Raw genomic sequence first — 26,440 nt, forward strand, 5'->3', positions numbered from 1 at the left:
CTAAATATCTAGATGGTGCCTGAAAAATCTCACTTTTACCAAGATTCTGAATTGAACATTATTAGCAAAAGTTTAAACTGCCAAGCCACCAAAGGAAATGCAGAGTACAATATCAGTCTCCGAAACCTCTTATCTGTTGTGAAATTACAGTGGTGCAGAATATCCCACCATGGTGACTTACATTAATAAAGACAGGCTCTTAGACTCTTAGACATTGTCATTTCTTTGCTCTAGTTTCACTGCCCTTTCTGTGTTTTCCATGTCCAAAGTTTTCTTAAGTTCTGTTGAAAATAAATGGCTTGCAAACATGAGACTATCAATAATTAAGGAATATCATTGTAAGCCATTATGACATGTGGATTCTGCTGTTGCCTGGCTGGGCACATGGGACGGACAAGAAAGCAGAATGAGTACCTAGAAAAGAATAAAGTGCCATTTATTCACTCATTCATTCTCTCTCTCTCTCCCTCCCTCCTCCCTTTTTCTTTTTGTGTGCAAGTGCACACACACACACCCACAAACAACTGCATACACACACAGATGTTGATTACATGCCAGGTACTGTGATAACTGCTCTAAATATAGTATCTCATTTAATTCTCAAATGTTACAGATTTTTATGCTCTGAACCCAAAGTGTGTCTTACAATCAATAGTATGCACGCCTTATGTCATAATCTAATTAGAAGCATTTTTCTTTCATAGTAACTCAAAATCATGGTGCACCTTGCAAGCAAAAGTGTGACAGATTGGAAGGAATACAGCATTCTCTCCACATCACAGAGGAAGAAACACCTAAAGAGTTCTAGAGCAAGGAAACTGACTCAAGGTTATTTCACTTCTCTAAAGCCTAAGCTTCTAACCCGATGATTCAAAAAACATCTTTTCCTCTTGCTCAGAATAAATAATTTTACCCTTTTAAGCTTCCATTTTCTCTTGCAAACATTTTCTTATAGGAAATAAGTATCAATTACTGTCAGAAGGAAACTACTAAAAAGATTATTTTAAAAACCCAAACCTTGAAGCTAGCAAATTTTAACTGATCTGAGAAGAGACAGTATGGTAAGTACACATTCTCACAAACTATAAATGACTCCACAAAGTTTAAAAGCACAGTATATCTCTTTCTCTTTCATATATCTCAATCTTACTGTTGTAAAAAATTTCAGCAATCCCTTCATAAACAATGAACAAGATGTATCATTAGAATTAATTTAAGGTACCTTTTTCTTTGAACTCAGTGGCTGTTTAAGGCAGAGAACAAACTTTTTCTTTAAAGCCATAATATTTCACAGCATAGCTTCAAGCCAAAACTTAAAGGAGGGATAGCAAATCCCTGTTTGGACTTAGGATTAGGAAAGGCAGCCTGCATGCGTTGAGCATTTGTTGCAGTCAAAGCTGCCAGTACCTGAAGATGCCTTTAGGCAGAGTAGAAGAACTTACAGTAAGTTCTTTTAGGAATTCTCTTGAGGCAGATAAGCTGGGGGCATAGCTCACCTAGCTCAAAGCTGCTGCACCCCAGCTGTCTCAAGTTTTGCCCCTCTATAACTTCAGTTAGAGAAGACAGAAGTAGACTTCATCAGCCTCAGTTTCCTCTGTCAGGTTCCCTGTGACAATCATAGTGTGGCTCCCATGGGATCACTTACAGCTAACCCAAAGAGAATGTCCTTGAATTTCTAGCGTAGCCTTGCTGAAATTTTTAGTAAAGGCTTTCAAAGGAATTACACACTTCTAAAAACCTTAGCCTTGATGACTTCAACAGGGAGATATTTATATAAAGCCCGTATTTAACTCCTCTTAGGCCAAACGGATCTCATTCACTCATGATAACACTTTCTTCAACTCTTTACCAACACAGGGAGACACTGTGCAGTAGGAGAGAAATATGAGAACCCCAATCTCAGGATTCAAGGTCTGGGGATCACTGAAGGAAAGGTAATAAAAAGGAACATTCAACAGTGAAAACAACTATGCTTTTCATTTCGGGTTTCTGTAAAGCTCTGGCTGAAATAATGCATAAAAGAGAATGCTGAGCTGTTTTATGAAAGGGATTCAAAAATCAAATCAAATTAATATTTCATCTTTGATGGCTTACAAACCTAAAAGAATTTTCTGCATCCACGCGATAAACCCACAGAGGGCAAAAACCACTTGAAACGATGAAATGCAAAAATCACAGTATTTACTTCCGTTTTCCCTAGTGCTGGGAAACTGAAGGTGAAAACCGCTAAGCAAACTACTGGAAAGGTGGGTAGGGGGCCTTTGCAGAGGAAATTTCGCAGGAGAATAATAGTACCTTATTAACTTTTTCAGCTATCAAAATAAGCCTCAAACGACGTTGGTATCAATTTTCTGTACTGGGTTTCCATTCATACAAGTAAAGCCCACAGATGTGGCCCATGCCAAGTACAAAACCCTCTTTGGAGGCCCTCTGGGCAAGATCCATTTTCTGTCAGCAACTTTCAACTTCTCCTCTGTCCATTGTTGTCCAAATCCAGCAGCCCTCGGAGCTTTTCCATCGAGACAATTCATCATCATGACTCCCACTAATGGCAGAACTGCAAAACCCTGACAAAGCTATCCTTCCCCTGGGAGAAGTAAGCAGACTTTTCAAATTCTGTATATGGAAAAAAATTTGAGACAAACGTCTGCACATCTGAACTATACCTATTAGAGCGCCCTTGCCCCACTAAGGCCAGGTGGAAATTTTGCTTTTGAGAAACCATATTAATTCTGCCGAGTGAATAGGGAAGACCAGAGCAGCCATTTCATAAATATAGTCAAATCACTAATTAGACATATTGTGTTTCTTTTTTTTCATTGACAGCTTCTCTGAGCTACAATTCACGTACTACACGATTTGCTTACTTAAAGTGTACAGTTTAATGTTTTTAGTATATTCACAGAAACATGCAATCATCACTAAAATTTTAGAACATTTTCATTGCCCTAAAAAGAAACGCCATACCCATTAGCTATCACACCCAGCCCTCCCTCGCCCTCCACTGCTCCAGCCCTAGACAATCACCACCTAATATCTACCTCCATAGGTTTGCCTATTTGAGACCTTTCATATAAATGGAGTCATACAATATGTGTGCCTGGCTTCTGTCAATTAGTATGTTTTCAAGGTTCATCTGTGTTGAAGCACTTGTGAGTTATTCATTCCTATTTATGACCAAATAACATTTCATTGCATTTCTAGATCACATTTTATTAATAATATTTACCCATGCATTGGTGGATGGACATATGTGTTGTTTCTACTTTTTGGTTATTATGAATAATGCTGCTATGAACATTCATGTACAAGTTTTGTGTGAGCATATGTTTTTGTTTCTCTTGGATACATGCCTAGAAATGGAATTACTGGATCATATGTTAACTCTGTGTTTGAGGAAGTACCAAACTGTTTTCCAAAGTGGCTGCACCATTTCACATTCTCAGCAGCAGTGTGAGAATTCCCATTTCTACACATCTTCACCAACTCTTGTTATTATCACAGATAATATTTGATTTTAGCCATCTGAGTGTGAGGTGGTACCTCATTGTGGTTTCGATTTGCATATCCGTGATAACTAACAAGGTTGAGCATCTTTCCATGTGCTTATTGTTGGACATTGGTACATCTGTTTTGGAGAAATGTCACTTAGATACTTTGCCCATTTTAATTGGCTTTTCTTTTTATTATTGAGTTGTAAGAGTTCTTTATGTGTTCTAAATATAACTGCCTTAGCAGATATATGATTTGCAAATATTTTCTCCCATTCTGCAAGCTGTGTTTTTCCTTTTTTTTTTTTTTTTTAAGACAGGGCCTTGCTCTGTCACCCAGGCTGGAGTATAGTGGCACAGCCATGGCTCACTGTAGTCGCACTCTCCCAGGTCCAAGCATTTCTCCCTCCTCAGCCTCCCAAATAGCTGGGACTACAGGCACACGCCACCACCCCCAGCTAATTTTTGTATTTTTTATAGAGATGAGGTATCCCTGTGTTGCCCAGGCTGCTCTCAAACTCCTGGGCTCAAGCGACCCTCCTGTCTTGGCCTCCCAATGTTGGAATTACAGATATGAGCCACCATGCCTGGCCCATTTTTACTTTTTTGATGGTGTCCTTTGATGAACAATAGTTTTAAATTTTGACGAAGTCCAACTCATCTTTTTTTTCTTTGGTTATGTTGTCTAATGCAAGGTCACAAACAGTTATGCCTATGTTTATTTCTGAGAGTATTATAATTTTAGCTCTTACATTAAGGCTTCCAATTTATTTTCAGTTGCTTTTTGTATGTGGTATGAGGTAGGGGTCCAACTTCATTCTTTTGCATGTGGCTATTCAGTTGTCCCAGCACCATTTGTTGAAAATACTATTTGTTCTTCATTGAATAGCCTTGGCACTCTTGTCAAAAATCAGCTGACAATAAATATATAAGGTTATTTCTGAGATCTCAACCCTATTTTACTGATGTTCTTGTCTGCTTTAATCCCACACCATACTGTCTTGATTACTGTTACTTTTCAGTAAGTTTTGAAATTAGGAATTATGAGTCCTCCAACTTTGTTCTTTGTCAAGATTGTTTTGGCTATACTCGGTACCTTACATTTCTATCTGAATTTTAGAAGCAGCTTGCCAATTTTTGCAAAGAAGCCAGTTGGAATTTTGGTGAGGATTGTATTGAATCTGCAGACAGATCAATTTAGGAAATATTGACATCCTAATAATATTAAGTCTTCCAATCCATGAACATGCAATATCTTTTCATTTATTTACATTTTCTTTAATTTTTTGACATTTAATTTTTTAATTGATAAATAAAACCTGTATACATTTATCAGGTACAGCATGTCATTTTGAAATGAGGATACATTGTGGACAGCTACATTGAGCTAATTAAAATATACGTTATTCCACATACTTATCTTTTTTGTAGTGAGAACACACAAAATCTACTGTTAATTTTCAGGAATGCACTGCATTGTTATTAACTATAGTCACCATGTTGTACAGTAGACCTTTTCAATTTATTCCTCCTACATAACTGAAATTTTGTATCTTTTGACCAACATTTTCTTTTACTTTTAAGCAATGTTTTGTGGTTTTAAGAATGTAAGTTTTACAATTCTTTTGTTAAATCTGCTCCTAAATAGCTCATTCTTTTGATGCTAATGTAAATGAAATTGTTTCCTTAATTTGATTTGTGATCCATTGCTAGTGTATAGAAATACAATAGATTTTTGTATATTGATCTTGTAAGATCTTGCAACCTTGTTGAACACATTTATTGGTTCTAATAGTTTTTATAATTAATTCCTTAAGATTTTCTCTATAGAAGATCACATAATCTGTAAATACAAATAGCTTTACTTCCTCCTTTCCTATCTGAATGCCTTTTATTTCATTTTCTTCCTTAACTGCCCTGGGCATAATCTCCAGTGTAACAAAGAATAGAAGTAGCAAGAGCAGACATCCTTTCATTGTTCCTGATCTTAAGGAGAAACAATCCAGTCTGTCACCATTAAGTATGATGTTAGCTGTGGGTTTTCCATAGATGCCCCTTATCACATTGTGTTTTTAATCTTCAATTACTTAAATGGTAGTTGAGCTAAAATTCATTTTTGGGTTATTTACAAACATGTTTTTTAAAACAACTTTCAGAAAACTTACAAAAATATGTAATTTTTAAAGTATATATTTAATTTAACAGAAAACATATATTGAGCATCCACTCTGTGCCAAGGCCTGTTCTAAACTCTGGAGACACATAGGGAATAAAAGTCACTAAAATTCCTGTCCGTATTGAGTTTACAATCTAACTTGAGAAACAGACAAACCAATAATTAAGCAAATTGTACAGAATGTTAGAAGGTAAAAAATACTACAGAGAAAAATGCTCAGCGGAGTAAGGAAAATGAGGAGTAGGGAGAGGAGTGGCATTTTTAACTGAGGGATCCTGGGTAAAGTCTCATTGACAAGGGGCCATTTGAGCAAAAACCAGAAGGAGCAACGTGACCACAGCATTAGAGGGATTACATGATACTCCAGTTGTACACTGTCCCCATCTATTCATTAAAGAAAGTTTACCAGGAGTCCAGGATAATAAAAATCAAAACATTTTGTAACAAGAAGAAACTTCAAAAATTAATCAGTTCACCTTACTCTCTGAATAAGATAACTTAAGCCAGAAAGAAATAACAACTTTGGACAAGACAGTGACAGACGGGTTGAAAATCTTAACCAGTATGCTAAATACTGCACTTTTAACCTGAAGATTTTGTTTGTTTGTTTCAAAAGACATGCACAATTCCACCAGATAATGAAATCCACAAAATAAGTTTTACAAACGCAAACATACTCTAGGAATCTAATGGTCGGAGCATCTGTGGAGAACATCAACCCTACTGTCTATGAGAACTTAGGTTTCAGAAATCCATTAATTAATCAACCTTATAGAAACTAGTCATTGTGAAGTAGGAAATTAAGAAAATAACAGAATAATAGCATAAGTAATAATAGTAAAGATTATAGCAATAGTAAGAGAAATAACAATAGCTCATAGAATGAATTGCTGTATTAACCAAGGCTAAAAAGAATTTAAGTAGCCCCCCCGAAGTTAAAATTAGAAGAGAATATTAACTGTCTCTCCCAAGAAACATTAACCATATCTACCCTCCTCATATTTTGTAGGCTCTGTGAACTCCTGTTCGTTTCTTCCCTGCACAGCTGCAAGATCACAAGACAGAGACACATAACCTGCAAACCAAGTTTTCCCAGACATGTAAGACATGTTGCAAAAGTGTCACAGCAGCCTTTGTTCTTGCTTCTGTAAGTCTGCTTCCTGCTTCACGTAGTGCCCGCCTCAAAGTGCTTAAATTCATTTTATTTGTTCTAGGCTCAGACTTTCAGGACATATGTCTGCAGAGCCGGTGTACACATTAAATAAACACTTTCTTGCTCTCCATTCAGTCTCTCCAATTCCTTAGTTTCCCGCAACAATTGCGTAGAAATTACTAGAAAGGAAACAGATGACATGGTTCCTGTGTGCCTACAAAAATTTAAATTTTATTAGACCCATCTCTAAATCTTTCAGCAAATCATCTAATCTTCTCCCTTTATTGCTCAGACCTTATTTATTCTTGGTTTTTAATAACAAAATCACATATTTTCAGATAAAACTTCTCTTTGGAAGACAACACTATAACTTGAAAAGCTATAAGAAGTAAATGCAATAAATATTTAAAATTTAGCCCCAAAGATACATGTGAACCAGCAAAGGAAGAAAATACAGTGTAGCAACTGTGAATGTAATGTACCCCCCACTGACAACCATGGGCTTCTTTAATGGCGTGATGGTCACTGGTTCACCAACAACCCCAGATATTATACTAGGAAGTCTTCACCAGGACCAAAGGTAGCCCTGAATCTTTTCACATTTTTATTTTCACCAAAATGAAGACTATATGAGGCACATGCCAAATAAAGTATTAATATTTCTGTACTCAACGTTGCAGGAGAGTGGCTAACATCTTAGATAATTAGATGGGAACTGAGAGCGGCCATGTAAAATCAGGAAGTGGATAGAACAAAAACAGGACAATTTAATAGGCACAACTCAAGTTTCAATCCACTGGAACAAGAGAAAACATCATGTTTTAGTATTTACTAACATTTTTAAATCTATTACTACATCATATGAAATAAAGTGTTTGCACTTTTTGTTTGTGTGTTATCACAAAATCATAGAATTTGGAAGAGCGCTAGAGCAGAGATTGCTACTTACTCTCCAATGACTACTCTTTTTTTTTCCTAAAGCAAGAGTTGACAAGTTTTTCTATTAAGGGCTAGATAGTAAATATTTTCTAATTTGTGAACCAGACAGTGTCTATTACACTAGTCACCTCTGTTGTTGTAGTGTCATGGACATGTGTAAACAAATGGGCATGATTGGGTTCCAATAAAGTTTTATGGCTAACTTTGGCCCAAGATCCGTATTCTAGAGTAACAGCTTGACTTATGGCTGCCTGGAATAGACTACATTTCCCAGCCTCCCTTGCAACTAGGTGTGGCCATGTGGCAAGTTCTGGCCAATGTGATGTAAGCAAAAGTAGTACATCCATGCTCTTTCTCCTTCCTCCTTCCATTTTGCTGCCTGAAATGCAGACATAATGACTGGACTGCCACTTTGGACTATGAGGACAGGAGTCTGTGATGGAGAAGAAATTGGAAGCACTGTGGGTGATTACAGTCCCTATACCAGCCCTGAGCTATGTCCAGAATTTTATGTGACAGAAAAATAAAGATCTCTTTTGTTCAAGCCTCTGTTCCTTTGAGTCTCTGATATTCTCAAAAAGTATATAATCTTAAATTAACACAAGAGCCCAGAGATCATGTATTTAACTACCTTGTGTTATAGATGATAAAATAAAAGTGAGACTCTGGAAAGATGAGTGATTCGCCTCAAATCATTGGCTAATTAATGCCAGAGCAAGGCCTAGACTGTTTTCTGATTCTAAATCCAATGCTTTTTCTAGATTTATATGAGGCTAGTGCTCCCATAAACATACATTTAAATTACAAATGTTTGTTATTTTCTTTGTGAGATCTTTTCAGTCATTTAAGCCACTTCATTTTTGAAGGAACAGGTGCTCAGTTTTATTCTAAAAATGAAGAAAAAATGTTTTTATTTATAGAAACTTACTTTAGGATCAATTCTTTCAAATCCTATTTATTTCAGAAAGGAAGATATTTTAGACTAATTTTCCACCTAAAACAGCAGGAAACTCAAAATTCCTTTCAAAGGGTTTATCCCCTTATTGTCTTCAATCCTGAGGTACACACCAAAAAAATAAGTGCTATGATTAAAAGATGAAATGTATTTATAAGCCAGGCATGATAGTTCATGCCTGTAATCTCAGAACTTTGGGAGGCCAAGGCGGGCAGATCACCTCAGGTAAGGAGTTCAAGACCAGCCTAGCCAACATAGCAAAACCTCATCTTTACTAAAAATACAGAAACTAGCCAGGCATGGTGGCACATGCCTGTAGTCCCAGCTACTTGGGAGGCTGAGACAGGAGAATCGCCTGAGCCCAGGAGGTGGAGGTTGCAGTGAGCTGAGACCTACCACTGCTCTGCAGCCTGGGTGACAGAGCGAACACTCCATCTCAAAAAAACAAATAAATAAAATAAAATAACAAATGTGTTTATGTTAGAGTGAGCTGACTTCAACTTTAACCAAGATTACCAACAACAACCTAAACCCATGGAGGGAAATAAGCCCTTACGACTTTTTCAAAGCACATTCACATCAATTATTTAATTGATCAATACAATAGCTCTATAAACAGGTATTATCTGCTTATACAGATAAGAAAACAGACTGAGAAAATGAAATGACAATGTAACGATCATAATAAATGTATGGAGTACTTCAAGTCTTGAAGTACACTTAATAGTATTTAATCTTATGGATTATTATTTATTCCCATTTTTTTGTATAAGGAAACTAAGATACATGAATGACACACCTTGTCCAAGATCACAAGCGAACAAAACAAAGACAGGACAAAAATCTGATTTCAAAGGCAGAGCTCTTCCAGGTCTGACATGAGAAATCTGTTGCCTAAGTTCCAGGTCCATTGTTCCTTCTAAAACTGAAACCTAGTCTCTTAACTCTTACTCATTTTTTCAGTTAGTTACACTGTCTCCTAAAACAAACTCAGATCTTCAAGACAAAAATGATGAGATTTGTTAACACGTGCATGGTGTGTGTATGTGTGTGCGTGAATATTTGTGTATGCATGTACGTATTGTGTGTGAATGTATACATACATATGTAGGAACATACATACCCATCAATGAATTTGGCTGAGACAGAGATGAGGTAGTGACTGACTATTCTTGATGCATAATTTAGCCACAATATATGAGACTATAGTAAATATATATTCTTTGGCAAGTTATTGGCATTTTAAGTTTACTCATGTTAGTATAAGACACAACAAAATAAACTTACTGAAGAATCTAGATTTTACATTGACCACAACATGGAAAGTATAGCACAAGACCAGAGCTTTTATTTTCAGCTATATTGAAGTATTTGTAAAGATGCATTTGTTTTGTGTAACATTAAAACTATTTTTTTGTTCTGTCTATGAGGTAGTTTTTGTTAATAATTTTAATGTTGTGCATGATGAATGTTTGAATACAAATTAAACACATTTCTTTTTTTATTTTATTTATTTTTTTTAGACAAGCTCTCACTCTGTCACCCAGGCTGGAGTGCAGTAGTGCGATCTCGGCTCACTGCAACCTCTGCCTTTTGGGTTCAAGCAATCCTCCCAACTCAGCCTCCTGAGTAGCTGGGACCACAGGCACAAGCCACCATGCCCAGCTAATTTTTTTTTTTTTTTTTTTTTTTTTTTTTTGTAGAGATGAGGTCTCACTACGTTGCCCAGGCTCGAACTCCTGGGCTCAAGCCATACTCCAGCCTCAGCCTCCCAAAGTGCTAGGATTACAAACATGAGCCACCATGCCCAGCCCAAGTTAACATCTTTCTCAAAATCAAAATTCACTTATCCTTTATATCCCGCAAAAGAAAAAAAAAATTTGAAGTGAGAGGAAAAGGTTCATACTTTAAAAAACATGAACAGGTTTATTAACTAATAGAAAAGGAAGCTAATGAGAGCTGTAAACATCTCTTTCCTTGAAGTTTTTCCCCAGGAAATAGGATAGGTGCTCATTTGTGTAACAACAATTTTAGTATGCATTTTTTTTTTTTTCAGAGACTGAGTTTTACTCTGTCACCCAGGATGGAGTGCAATGGCGCAATCTCGGCTCACTGCAACCTCCGCCCCTCAGGTTCAAGCGATTCTCCTGTCTCAGCCTTCTGAGTAGCTGAGGCTACAGGCATGCACCACCATATCCGGCTAATTTTTTGTATTGTTAGTAGAGATGGGGTTTCCCCATGTTGGCCAGGCTGGTCTCGAAATCCTGACGTCAGGTGATCTGCCTGCCTCAGCCTTCCAAAGTGCTGGCATTACAGGCGTGAGCCACCATGCCCGGCCCGGTATGCTTTTTAGAAACAGCACTATATGCCAGTTGACTTAAAGGATACTACAATATCTAAGCATTCAATTTTTGCATTTAATATACAAATACCTATTCAATTTTTTACATTTTCAAAAGGGTTTGGTATTTATACAGTACCTATTTCAAACAAATTTAAGGAAGATATTGCTAAATAATATCTTTTGAACTACTGAATAATGTATCACTGAATAATGCTGAATAATAATATCACCGAACTACTCTATATAAAATGAGCATACACAAATTGTCTCTTGCACAGGTAATAAGGGAAGTGTGCACCTATGTTTCTAAATAACCACTTTAATCAAAAATCGAACATAAATTATATTCATCTTTATTGCAAATAGAGATAGGAGAAGAATTTCAGTACAATGACTTGAAAAAATTAACTATTAGCCTGAAATCTAATCAGACTAACAGTAACATATCCAAATAAACCCAAGTTCTCCCTTCTGGACAATGGAAAGATGCCTCACCAGGAAGCTGAGCCTGGCAGCAAAGCTAATTTGCTGAGGTCCATTGTGAGATGGTTCAGCAAAAGGACATTACTTCCATTTCTAATAATGTCTAAGCACATGTTTCATTCTTTAGAAAAAAGAGTAAGGTATTTCCTGCCTGTGTGGTAATAACTCTATCCTGGCCACATTTAAGGGCCAGAATATTCATTAGCTCAGGATGTGATCTTTATGAGTAAACAGAAAGCATCTCTGGGGAAATAAGAAGTGGCAGTATGAGCTAGGAGTCAGAACAGTTTGTCACTAGCCGCAGTGTGCCACTAACTGTGAGGCAATGGATGCTTGAATTCACACCTGTGTCTTTATTAATTATCTACTTTGTCTCTTACTTTTCCCCTTCCCTCATCTCTTTCAATAATAACCCTGGTTCTCTTGTCATTTATATGGAGGATGGTCTATCTGATAAATAGGGAGAAAAGCCAGGGTCATTCTCATTAATAATTAATATTTGTGTTGTTCTTTACACTTAAGTAATTTTTAATTTTTAAAACTTCAAAAACCCTCTAAATGGATACAGTTATAGCATTTCACAGCCAGTAAAACTGAAGCCAAATTAGTTGACTCACTCAAGGCTACACAGATTGTAAGGGGCAGAGGCAGATCTTGAACCCAGAACTTCCGATGCCAAAACCCACAACCTTTCTCCTATATCATATTGGTTCAGTACAGAGCAGGTAGGGATCACTCATTTTAGCAGGTATGGGCCTGCTAACACGCCCAGTAAGAAGTTTCTGGGTTCTCAAAAGCAGAAATTTAACCATCGAGCTACCTTCCTCCTGTAAAGTACCCCCAGAAAGGCAAAAAGTGAAGCAATTCAACCTCAGTTCCATCTCATGTACCGAGGGAGAAAAAGAATAAAGATGTATGTATGTATGTATGTATGTATGTATACACAAAAGAAATTTTAACTGCCAGGAAAAGGTATAGATCCAAAGTAAAGTGGTAAGATAGTGATTAACTTGAATGCCTGGAAAAAGAAACTACTCATAAAAATCAGAGGATTTTGTAAGTCGTGGGGGATGGTGGGATGTTTGTTAGTTGCCCTTTAGTGAAACATTGTCTAATTCAAATCCTCATTGTAAAGATGCAAACCCTAAGGGTCAGGAAGATGAAAGTTTTTATTCATTACTTCATCAAATCTATTGGGCATATCTTTGTTGATTGAACCAAGGATAAGATGCACTCAGTAGCAGAAACGCTCCTACATCTGCTTCTGACTTCAGTGTTTCCTCTGGATTTTCAGTCTTTTTGAAAAGCTTTCTAATCTTTCTCAACCTGACTTTTATTCACAAAAAATCCTTCTCTGTGAACAACACATAATATTTTTTATGACTAAGGATCTCGAGGGGCTCTGGGCTATTCAGAGCACCGTGCTGTGAGCATAGATGTGGTAATATGGAGAGCACCGAGGTGAATGTCCTCAGAGCCCAGAATATATCCTCATAAGTAGGTCATGTTTGTCTTTGTTTTTCAGTTGAGCGTGCACACATGTGCTTGGGAAACAAATCCCAGACATACGGACTGTGCTATTAATCATCAAAGATAAGTGAAGCAAAAAACATTTTAGTTAATTGAAAGATTTAGTCAACAGACATTTTCCTGCACTGTGCCCAAATATATAAAATTAAAACACTTAAAATTTCTTTTTTCCCACTAAGAGTTGTGAAAAGTAGCCATTTATATTGGAAAAATAAATGCAGAGTAAATAAATCAGAGATATAAACATTTGGCCCTGACCCTACACTGATTCAGCTGATACACGTTTAAAGCAATTGTATTGTTATCATTGATATTACATCTCCTAGCCTCCTTCAGTTCAGATGAGATTATTCCTCAGCCTTTCACTTCAGTATCAAGTCTCTTGCTTTCTCTTTCATTTTCCTACCTCCTTTTTTTTGGGGGGGGGGGGCGGGGACAGAGTCTCACTCTGTTGCCCAGGCTGGAGTGCAGTGGTGTGATCTCGGCTCACTGCAACCTCTGTCTTTTGTGTACAAGCGATCCTCCCACCTCAGACTCCTGAGTAGCTGGGATTACAGGTGTGCGCCACCACGCCCAGCTAACTTTTATACTTTTAGTAGAGAATGGGGTTTTGTCATGTTGGTCAGGCTGGTCTCGAACTCCTGGCCACAAGTGATCCACCTGCCTTGGCCTCCCAAAGTGCTGGGATTACATGCATGAGCCACCATGCCCCAGCTCTACCTCCTATTAGCCACACTTTTTCTTCTTCCTCTTAAAATCCATTCCCTCCAGATAATCTTTCTTACGAATGTTTTCCACATGTCCTAAGTCCTGCATTTACTCTTCTGCCTTAGATTCCTCTTCCTGGAAGATCTCATAAAGTGAGCAATACATTTATTACTAATAGCTACTTTCCAGGCACTGTGTGAGGCCCACAACATACATTCTCTCATTTAATCCTCAGAGCCTTTGCTACCCATAGAGGTTAATGAGTTGGTCCAGGGTCACAGGCAGACTACAAGGTTCACTAGACTGTGAGGCCTTGAAGGTGGGACCCGTCTGTGTTCTCATATGGCTTCCCTGTGCATAGTGCCAGCATAGCAAAATCTTTATAAATAGTTGTGCATGGATGGGTGGGTGGGTGAGTGGATAGATGGATGAGTGGGTGAAGGGATGGCTGGATGGATGGGTGGATGAAAAAACAGAGGAAGAATTTCAATAAGATCTGTCTCCTAAACTGACCCTCTTAACTTCTATGCTATATGACTTATCTAATACATGAAAGTTGGAGAAGAAAAAATTGACACAATAAAAATTCCAAATTGCAAGCAGCTTCTCTGAGGACCCGTTCAATCTGTATAATATAGACCTATAATGGATTGTGAGGTGTGTTTCTTGCAAAAATTGCTCTGCCTGCCTCATTTTCATCAACTCTTCACTGGAGAGAGAAGGACTCCCTCCCACTGCAGTAATGTGGCGAAGACTGCAAAGCATGCACGGAAGGCACCTCACTAACGCCGTGCCTGGCTCAGAGTGGAAGCCTAATAAAGTTCACCGGTTTTTACCATCATAGCACAGGCTCCACTGAAGGAAAGATGTCAGTTTGCTTTGGATTCCCAAAAGCTGTAAGGCTTTTTAAAGTATTTTCACAAAGATTCATTCTTTTGATCTTTATAAGAATCTGAGGGTAAATGCTAAATCTTGGGCAGGAAAGAGTGTGGGAAGGATGAGGCCTGAGTATTATGTGACAAAAATATTCACAGCCTCTCAGTCTCCTTTCTCTTTCTGGAATCAGCTTCTCTGCCATCGCAAACGCAAACTATATGCTGGGCAATCAGATAGTTTAAAAGGAACCAGTATAATGTATTAGACAAATGGGTTATTTAGTATGAAGTGACTTATACCTATCACTATCATGTCACAGCAAAAGAATGAAAACAACCAAACCCCCATCATTAGGGGACTGAATAGACTTCACACAATAGAATACTGTGCAGCTATCCAGAAATGAGCAAGGTCTCTAGACTGTATGATACAGAACAGGGCATATAGCATGCCAACCTTTGGAAAGAAAGGTGAAAAACACTAATGTAAAATACCGACACATATATTATATATATTGCATATGTAATACATGTATTTACTTATGTATTTAAAAAGAAATAAAAAAAGGATAAACTAATTTTTTAAATGGCTTCCTATAGAGAGAGGAAGAGAATTGGAAGAAACTGGAATGGAATTGAGGCCTCTCTGAATATACTTTGTTTATAGTTTTGACCTTCAAACCATATAAATGTTTTATATAATTTTAAATACAAATTTAACTTTAAAATTTTAAAAAGGTAATTCTAAAATTAAAAACCAAAAACAAATTAAAACAAACATCACAATATATCAGATATAACCAAACAGAGAAGAATTACTTCAAATAACTTCAGAACAGTATTTTGCACATCTGCAGTAAGAAATGGCCTTTGAATAAAAGAAACTTCAAAAGTCTAAAGCTGTATTTAGTATTTTATGATTAACTTCTGTGCTATACGTCTTATGGTTTATGGTTAATAAATAATATTGAGAATTGGTTTGAAATTATTATACATACATACAAACACACACACTTGAATAAAATAATTATGTTAAAGTCATTAGAAAAAAGATTTTTATCATTAAACAAGAGATTAAAATATAATATCAGAAAAGGTAAGTAATAACTGTAATATTAACATTTGAAGTGCAAACATCAGTATAATCTCATGACTTTTTTTAATTAGAAAAAGTCCAGAAACAATGATGATCTTGTAGCAATGAGCAATGGGCAACCCGAGCGTCCAGATGATGGTGTCCAAGTACCATTTTCCTGTCAAAGAAACCAAGATTCCTTGTAGATATACGACTGATCCGAGGTCTAGGGCAGGAAATGTGGAAGGTAAGTGAGTCACCTTTTGTCATGACAGAAACCACAAAGACTACTGAGGTAGAGCCAAAGGACACAGGTGCTGACTTTAAGGGGCTCCCAATGGCCAAAGACTGGGCAACTGGAGCATCAAAAAGTATGATAACTTCGCTGGGTGCAGTGGCTCACGCCTGTAATCCCAGCACTTTGGGAGGCCGAGGCGGGAGGATCATGAGGTCAGGAGATGGAGACCATCCTGGCTAACATGGTGAAACCCCGTCTCTACTAAAAATACAAAACATTAGCCAGGCGTGGTGGCAGGCGTCTGTAGTCCCAGCTACTTGGGAGGCTGAGGCAGGAGAATGGAGTCAACCCGGGAGGCGGAGCTTGCAGTGAGCCGAGATCGTGCCACTGCAGTCCGGCCTGGGCGAAAGAGCGAGACTCCGTCCCAAAAAAAAAAAAAAAAATGATAACTGCAATGGAGTAAAGCACATCAAACACCTAAAAATGAGTTCATAATACTTTTAACAAATTATTGGCCACTACATAAATTTGCTAGAATATAAATTTTTACTCTGAAAACTAGTAAATAAAGAGAAAGAATCACATAAGAAATTATGGTCATAGGGGGAACTGGCCAAACAAGAAGCTGCTCATTTGGTGAACTGATTTGGAATAATTCAAAGAGAGAAAGAGAGAGCGTGTGTGTGTGTGAGAGAGAGAGATTCGTAATATGCTGCAAGCATGGACATCCCTCCCTAAACCTCCTTACTGTCTCCTGCCCCAGAAAGTTTCCGCTACTTTACTCCTATGATCAAGATGAAAATAGTCACTTCTTACCATTTTATATGACTGTATTACCTCTCTTCGCAGGTGGGATTTAACAAAAAGCCCTCCAATTACCACTGTAAAGTAGACCAATACAATTTGTTTTAAAATCAGAAAACCTAACAAGATTTCCTAAGGGAAATTTAAATTTAGCACAGTTTCATAACAGAAAAAGAGGAGAAACTGATTTTTCTTGATTATCTACTATATACCAAATGCTTTAAGATCTAATTAGCTCACTTAATATTTTACAGTAGCCCTGGGGAATGATCACTCACATTTTACAAATAAGAAACTGAGACTCTGAGTCGGTAAGCAACTTGGCTAAAAGCATACATCTAGTTAAGTCACAGATCTGGGATTCAGAGAGGTCTGGGTACTACATTAGGCTGTCCACAGCAAAACAAAACAGATAATATTGATTCTGGACATGGCCAGAGTTTGTGGGGATGAAACATTACTACAAATACCAGAGTGATGAATTGGTTAATAACTAGTCCCTTTTAAGAAAACAACATAACTCTATAGGGAAGGTAAGAATAAATGTGTATTTGGTACACACGGTTTTGGGAAAGTTATTTAATCTAAGATTTTAGGGAAGGAAGAATTATAGAGTTCATTTCAGTTCAAGTTATTATTTTCTAGACTAGAAAACAGACCTGGAGAGAAAAACACTGTCCACCTTATGTACTGCGAAAGCCCTAGGAATCCCTGTGAGGAGTAACTACACAGGCCTGGAATTAGCCTGAGCTGTCCTGCCGAATCATCAACGTGCATCTGCAGGGCACTGACTCCTAGTGAAGGCACAAAACATGTTCATGAACAGTGTTGCCTTATAACTATGGGTCCGAAGTGGTTGAGGATGGTTTGTGCCAGCTTGTCAACATTGTTTACTGACAAAAATGAGCATGAACTCTGTAATTTCTTCCTTCTCTAAAATCTTAGATGAAACCATTTTTCCAAACATGCTCATTTCATGTTTATCGTAACCGGTCTCACTAAGACCCCTGGGGAGCTCGGCTGTTGAAGCTGGTTACATAGCAGGAATCTATGGGACCAAGAAAATACTAAAAATATTTAAGCATTTTAAATATTTTAAAACATAAAACACCACTTTGGATTCTATGGTTCCTGGGTCATCCATACACACATATCAGTGGTGCCTGGTATAAGAGAGAAAGTGGGTCCTGCCACCCCCTTCTGAGGGGGACAAGTGGATCCTGCCTCTTGCTGTAAGATGGCCTGTGGCTGCAAAGTATTAGGTTGATGCAAAAGTAATTGCAATTTTTTTTTTTTTTTTGAGATGAAGTCTGGCTCTATTGCCCAGGCTGGAGTGCAGTAGCACAATCTCGGCTCACTGCAACCTCTGCCTCCCAGGTTCAAGCGATTCTCATGCCTCTCAGCCTCCCGAGTAGCTGGGATTATAGGCACGTGTCACCACGCCTGGCTAATTTTTCTATTTTTTGTAGAGACGGGGTTTCGCCATGTTGGCCAGGCTAGTCTCAAACTCCTGACCTCAAGTGATCCACCCGCCTCGGCTACCCAAAGTGCTGGGATTACAGGCATGAGCTACCACACCCAGCCAGTAATTGCAGTTTTTGTCATTACTTTCAACAGCAAAGACCGCAATTACTTTTGCACCAACCTAATACATCTTTACTTTAATGCTGATGCCATGTAGTATCCTTTCCTGCAAGAAATGCCAATGTGTTTCTTATCATTTTGGGTCCTCTGAGTCTTAAAGACATTGTTAAAGAGCAATTGAACCCTGTTTAACTACCATCATTAGAGCACTGGCTAAGAACCTGCCACATGGTAGACACTCAAACATTCCTTAAATTAGTTGATTGATAAATAAAGAGAAGCTGAGTGTTCTGACTTTTTGTCCACTATAAGCTCTTACAAAAGTTCTCATTAGCACTGAAGAAAAACAAATGTAATTCAGCATGATATTAATACATACCTCTCTCCCCAAAAGACAAAGAGCCTATAATTTTCACTTTTTGTTCCTAATAGCTTCTATTCATCTCAATAATGATTAAAATGATATAAGTGGGAAGACTTTAGCAGCTGCTACAAAATGTTGGTTTGCAAGTACCTTTCTCCTGTCTCAGAGCCACCATGCTTGAGTGGTGTCAGCACATGTCTCAGGGCGAAGTGTCATTACCTGACCTTGGAAATGGCCAGCGATAGTGGACATCTACACCTAAAACCCTTAGATTTGTATTTAAATGCTTAATCTCAACATTAAAAAGAAAAATCTGTGTATATGTTTACAAAGTTAGTACAAAAATTTTTTAAAATGCTCATAAAATTATATAAAAGCTGTTGATGCTCTTAGAAGAATGAAAAAATCAAAGCCCATTCATATGTCTCTTACATCTAAAGATGAAGTGATTCCCAAAGGCTGCAATTTAAGTTCAGTGGCACTGCGGCAAATCACTTCAACCAAATCCCAATTCAGTGGCTGAAGATGGATGGCAAATATTTGGTTATTTAGACAACAATAAAAATTACAGTAATTTTTTAAATTACACCCCAACCTAATTCTTTTACCACAGAAGTAAGTATCTCAATTATTCTACAGTGAAAAACAAAATGGAATTTTCCAAGGCTACTTCCCTTGTAAAGACAAACCAATAGCTCTAACTCTATAATTCTACACATCAAAGGGCAAGAGCCCAAGCAAAGGCAATGCTGAAAGATCACAGTGCTCTGAAAACAGACGTTGTGGACCATGGCTGAGTGGATGGAAGTGGAATCCTAAAACCTTTGGAATATTGTCTTCTTGGAAATAGTGAAAAAACTAAATCAAAATGATGACAACAGCATATACATATTACGATATTTCAGTAAAAATCACATAGCGAGGCCGAGTACAGTGGCTCACATCTGTAATCTCAGCACTGTGACCCCAAGTGGGTCAGCAGAAAGACCATGAGCAGGGAGAGGTGGGCAGATCACAAGGTCAAGAGACTGAGACCATCCTGGCCAACATGGTGAAATCCTGTCTCTACTAAAAATACGAAAATTAGCTAGGTGTGGTGGCGCATGCCTGTAGTCCCAGCTACTTGGGAGGCTGAGAGAGGAGAATCACTTGAACCCGAGAGGCGGAGGTTGCAGTGAGCCAAGATCACGCCACAGCACTCCAGCCTGGCGACAGAGTGAGCCTCCGTCTAAAAAAAAAATCACGTAGCAATATTTATGTACTCCAAGGAGTACAAGACTGTAGCATCCAGTTCTAACACTTACTATTTGCCTTTAAGCAAGTTACTTAAACCCCAATGGGCCTTTTTTCCTCATCTGGAAAATTGGCATAATTAATAATATCTACTTCATAGGCATTAGTTACATAGATTAAATGATGTTACCCATATAAAATTGCTTAGGTAGAGCCTTGGACTTAGTAAACACTCAGTACATGTCAGCAGTGTTTTTATTATCATCGTTATTATTAAAGAAATTTTATTCTCAGACCTATTCAAAGTGCACAACTTCAGATGTAAGGTACTATCATCATAAATAATAATTTTCTTTACTGTGACATGGTCAGGTTGTATTTTTCCATTTATATTGTTGTACCTATTTGAAGTTAAGTAAGCTTCAAAACAAATCACTATTCACTACTTCATTTGATCCTCACAACAATGCTGACATAGAGAGAGACAGGGGAGAGACTATCCTCAAGTTACAGATAAACTCCAGTGTCAGCTGAAATTTAAGGAGGAAAGTGACTTGACCAAAGCCATTCAACTAGTTACCGGCAGTGAATGGATTCCAAGGGCACCCTGTATAACTGCTCCTTCAGGGTTGATACGGTTTGGCCCTGTGTCCCCACTCAAATCTCATCTCAAATTGTGATCCCCATAATCCCCGTGTATCAAGGGAGGTTCCAGGTGGGAGGTGATGTGATCGTGGGGGTGGTTCCCCCATGCTATTCTCATGATGGTGAGAGTTCTCACGAGATGTGATGGTTTTATAAGGCAGTTTTTCCTGCTCTTGCTCACTCTCTTTCACCTGCCACTATGTAAGACGTGCCTCTTTCCCTTTCGCCCTGACTGTAAGTTTCCTGAGGCTTCCCCAGCCATGCAGAACTGTGAGTCAATTAAACCACTTTTCTTTATAAATTACCAAGTCTTGGACATGTCTTTATAGCAGTATGAGAACAGACTAATACAAGGGGTCATCCCATCATTTCAGGCTTCTCCAAAACACCAACTTCATAATATTTAACTACTTTCAAGAGAGAAATGTGACCCCAAGTGGGTCAGCAGAAAGACCATGAGCAGGGACAGTGCACTGTGACACAGACCCACTGTTCAGTAGAAACACACTATATACCAGAGGAGTGAAGTGAGGTTGACTCTGGTATTGCGATGATGTCCTCGTCAGACATTGTTGTCACCACCTCCCGCCAGGCACAAGCGTCCTCAAGTGATTACAGCATGAGAGAAGTGGAGCTGAAGGTCCCTGAGCAGATTTCCCACCCTGCATCTGCTTGCCTTTGGAGCTCTATTTCTGACCTAGGGATAAACTCTCCCCTCCACCCTCCTCTGCCACTAGAGTAAGCTTTATCCTCCCCTGCTGCTTTGCCTTTGCTCAAGCTGGTCCTCCACAGGAAATAAACACCTTTTCTCCAAACTGCAAATGGGCAGATTCTACTTTCCCTTAAAAACCTAGTTAAAAGCCGTTGTCCATGAAATGCAACTCAGCCACACTGCCCCATCAGCGAAAATAATCTCTGTGATCCAAATTTTCTGTTAATTTATTTAGACAGCTTTTTCTAATGTATTTCATAAGTTTTCTCTCTCCTCTTAGATGTGTAAGCAACTTAAGGCCCTGGTGCGAGTCTTTAGATTTCCCCAGCCACACACCAGGCACAGTGCTGTGCACACAGCTGGCATTCAATGGCAATGTGAACGAGTGAGCAATAGAAGGCCAGTCCTTCCGTAGGTGTTTGGTGCTTCCTCTCTATCCATAACACAACGCAAACAAATTGCAATGAAGGTCAGGGTATGTATCTAAATAATTTTTTAAGTGAAAAGAGAATTTGAACTCAAAAACTTTGTCAGATGATAAATTCTTTTTCAGATATATTTCTTAATTCCCCATTTCAGTCTACATGCATTAAAAAAGGGATTCAGAGAACAAAAGAGCTCAGATTTTAAAATTTCTTTGAAAAATGAAATCTATGCCCAGAGAGTAAGAATGATTAAACTGATAACAATTCGAAAAACCAAGAGGAGTTTTAACAAATTTACAAGAAGAAAACAAACAACCCCATTGAAAAGTGGGCAAAGGACATGAACAGACACTTCTCAAAAGAAGACATACATGCAGCCAAGAAACACATGAAAAAAGCTCAACATCATTGATTATTAGAGAAATGCAAATCAAAATAACAGTGAGATGCCATCTCATGCCAGTCAGGATGGCGATTATTAAAAAGTCAAGAAACAACAGATGCTGCCAAGGCTGTAGAGAAATAAGAACGCTTTTACACTGTTGGTGCAAATGTAAATTAGTTCAGCCATTGTGGAAGACAGTATGGCGATTCCTCAAAGACCTAGAACCAGAAACACCATTTGGCCCAGTGATCCCATTACTGGGGATATACCCAAAGGAATATAAATAATTATATTATAAAATACGTGCACACGTATGTTCATTGCAGCATTATTTACAATAGCAAAGACATGGAATCAACTCAAATGCCCATCAATGATAGACTGAGTAAAGAAAATGTGGTACATATGCGCCATGGAATTCTATGCAGCCATAAAACAGAACAAGATCACGTCATATGCAGGGGCATGGATGGAACTTGAAGCCATTATCCTCAGCAAACTAACGCAGGAATAGAAAACCAAATGCCGCATGTTCTTGCTTGTAAGTAGGAGCTGAATGGTAAGAACACATAGACGCAGGGAGGGGAACAACACACACTGGGGTCTGTTGTGTGATTGAGGGGAGAAAGAGAGCATCAGGGAAAATAGCTAATGCATGTAGGGCTTAATACCTAGGTGATGGGTTGGTAGGTGCAGCAAACCACCATGGCACACGTTTACCTATGTAACAAACCTGCACGTACTGCACATGTACCCCAGAACTTAAAATTTTTTAAAAAAGAAAAGAAAAATCAAGAGGAGTTTTAAAAATAATTATCATCTCTGTTTAATCTTACTGCAATTTGACAGGCCCCCCTCTACTCTTAATCAATCTTAATATCTCTTGACTATTATTATTTGATGCCTATCTATACAGGAAGAAAAAATATGTGACCTGGAAATAAAAAGCTTTTTATCAGAAGAAGTGGAATAGCAAACATTGTATAAACTGCATTGGCTATGATCAAAACAAACAAACAAACAAAAGTTGCTGATGACAAAATCAGAATGGAAGTGGCATTTTTGAGATATTGCTTCTTTAACTCTGACATTGGAGCATGGGATGAACACTGTGAGTTAGCCTTATTCAATCCTGCACTTCCCTGGCCAAGTGGGACACATTTAGTGGCCACTGCCTCAACCACACTGCTGTGGAAGTCTGCAGCCGACACCCCAGCTCCAGCTGAACCCTTTATTCTGTTTTTCCACAAGTTGTCTGTCTAGCCTCGGCCTCTACCAGTAACTAAGAGATGGCTTTAGCCATATGCATTCAAGGTGCATTAGTGCCCACGCAGCTCAGCACTGCACTACTCTCCCTCTAACTCTGGGGTGAAAATGGTGCATCTGCAGAGAAGTGGGATGATCTAGGCAGCTCTGCTCCCTAGTCTGGCTGGAACTGGGGCACACAGTATGGCTTCCCTATGTGTAACCTGGGAAACACTGTTTATGAAAAAGATGCCTCTAAAAACATCGGGTTTCATGGCCAAATGACTTTGGAAAAGGCCGTAGTCTTAGTCGTCTTCTGGGAGTTTCACGATGCATATCGGCATATTAAAGGAAATGAAACGGCCTGCAGTAAAGAATCCTATGATACTTTGTTTAACTCAGCAAGTTCCAAATTTATTTTATTATAAACTGTCTTCCCACTAACACCTTTGAATATTGAAACTTAGTTTGGGAAATGCTGGAGACTACCCTACAATTAACAGCTGTGTGGCTTTGAATCTAACTACAAGACAACTTTTGCTTTCCCTGTCCAAAAATCATTGCTCAAGAAAGGGTTAGGGGAAGAGTTAAACTACAAGTGGAAGGTTTAGATTTTCTCACAACCAAACTATAAAATAATCTGGAAATTTTACCTTAATATAGGAAAACACATATTTTTGCAACCAAGATCAAGAAAAACATATTTTAAGTCACAATTACAATAGTCCACAGCAGTGTATTCTTTATGAAAACATGTGCTAGCCACGGCCCACAACCCAATGCTGTATGTCTTTATATGTATAAGATGAAGTAAAGAACAAAGTGATTACCCAAATATTTCAAATCAATTTCTCTTTCTACAGTGATGCCTGTTCATTTTCAGATAATTCAAGTTTACTGGATTTGAATGTGGAATTGGAGAACGTAGGAGCCTAAGTCACCTGAAACCTTATATAATTCTACACTATTTAAATATACTTCAACTATTGAAATATACCTTATTAAATAAATTAAGCCTTTAGGAAGATATGGCCAATCAGCCATCTTTGATACCACTAAGAAAATATCTACAATATTACATGATATAATATACTGAAAATTCCTCCAATATCTGAGAATTAATGTTTCCACATTTCTAAGCATCCAATTTATTACGAAAGAAGATTTTAAACACTAAGTACTATGGGTATATGCATCAAAGTCTCCTAAAAATCAGTTTGCCCAGACATCAAACATCTAAAATAAAATTCATACATTTCCTTTTCAACTTCACACATCTCCAGTAATTCAAATAAAATCTGTTCACATTTCTGAAGGGGAAATCCTGCTACCATGAAACTGATCTATATTTCAGGTTATCAATTTTTTTAACTTAACACTTTAAAACCCATGCCAACCCATAAAAAGATCTATTTAGATGTAAATTTGAATGTCATTGCCTATTTCATTTTTTAAACTGAGAACCATAGAAATATAAATACGCAAAATTCTCTCCCTTCCCAAAACACAGTTGGGAAATGTGTCACATAGTAATACAATCTGAATCAAAGAGAACACTTTCCAGGATTTCCTCCTCCTAAAATCCGGGGGGAAAGGCGGCTGTTAATGAACTAGCTTAACACTTTGATGTTAGATTGAACTTTCTCTTCACCCATTGTATTTCACGGTCAGAATGATCATGTTTTCAAGCAGCCCTAGCGGCAGTGCCTTACCAGTGTAGATGCTGGCATTGGAGGCTGGGATACCAAACTGTGACTCGATGAACTTGGGAATGAAGGTAATGAAAGCAGTTACAATGGCACTCTCAGCTGTGTATGACAAACTCACAAAAAGGAATGTCATGTTGCTTAAGATCCTGACAGCTGCTCTTGGTAGGTCTACAAAATGACAAAAATGACAAATGAATGTTATAAACAATGGATGGAAAACAAAATAAAACTGAATTGTTTTTGAAATGAACTGGAAATAGCCATTCAGCAACATTTGCCACCAAAGAATAAAAATAGAAAGATCTGATGACGATTAGAAACCATCCTCTTTAAATAGATTTTGTTTTTGTTTTTTTTTTAACTTTCAACGAAGATATGGAAATTAAGTAAAGTACCTAAAAACATACCCATACACAAATATCCTTACAAGCAGTACCCAACTGATAGTTCCTGTTTCAAAAACTGTTAGAATTATTTGCATTTCTTCAGTAATTAACGCAATGTTATTTATTGTTAAGGCCTTAAAGTCCGCTAGATGTGTAAAGTGCCTGGAATGCAGCCTTAAATTACAATTTCCACTTCTCCCAAGTAATATTAAAATGTAGCTATTCTGCTTCTGTGGGCATCTACATGATGTTATAATTCTGATTGTCAAGTCTCATTATGAAACAGGAAATAGCCACAGTTTAAAAAGCTAAAAGAATGCAGCCATCAGGTCAGACACTCTGAGGTACTTGAATTGGGGAACAAAGATCTCCAAAGAGGAAGGAGAGCCGAAAGGTGGGGGTTTAGCACCTGCTGAGCTGCCTCCAAGAAAGAAAGGAAAGCCTCACCCTTGAGTCTAGGCATTTATTTCACAGAACCTGCCATCTATGCGCTTCAAGGTATATGTGCAAGTATTTTCATTGGAGCATAATTTATAATACCAAAAATGTAGGAGGGGGGAATCTACATTTCCATCAATGGGAAATGTTTAAATAAATGATGGCACAGCCATATAATGGAAAACTAGACAATAGTTAAAACTGAAATAGAGCTGTATGTACTGGCGTAAAAGAACTCCAAGAAATATTTGTATTAATGTGTAAAGCAAGCTGCAAAAATAGATGTACATATGTGTGTAATTCTATTTAATTAAAAATCAAACAAACCAAAACAATGTATTTTATATGGTCAAATATATACTTCTCAATCATACTCATCCTACAGCCTCTTGTAAACACTGTAAATTAAAATGTCATATCCAAAATTTAGAACTTAGAAAGTTAAGATTACCTATCAACATTTAAAGATTCAAATTAAGCTTAGCAGTATATTAAAAGCCAATGTGTTGACTCTAAAACATCTGGGAAAAATATATAACACCA

General features: G+C 37.8%; 1 protein-coding gene across 1 annotated transcript in view; it reads right to left on the reverse strand.

Moving 5' to 3' along the window:
* Positions 1-26,440, reverse strand: part of SLCO5A1 (solute carrier organic anion transporter family member 5A1) — a 162,077-nt gene that overhangs the window by 44,017 nt on the left and 91,620 nt on the right. Inside the window, exon 5 of the mRNA XM_054498563.2 lies at positions 25,077-25,241. Coding sequence (XP_054354538.2) covers positions 25,077-25,241 — 165 coding nt within the window. The remainder of the gene's footprint in view (positions 1-25,076; positions 25,242-26,440) is intronic.

The sequence above is a fragment of the Pongo pygmaeus genome, chromosome 7 (genome assembly GCF_028885625.2).
Source record: "Pongo pygmaeus isolate AG05252 chromosome 7, NHGRI_mPonPyg2-v2.0_pri, whole genome shotgun sequence".
Taxonomy (NCBI): Eukaryota; Metazoa; Chordata; class Mammalia; order Primates; family Hominidae; genus Pongo; species Pongo pygmaeus.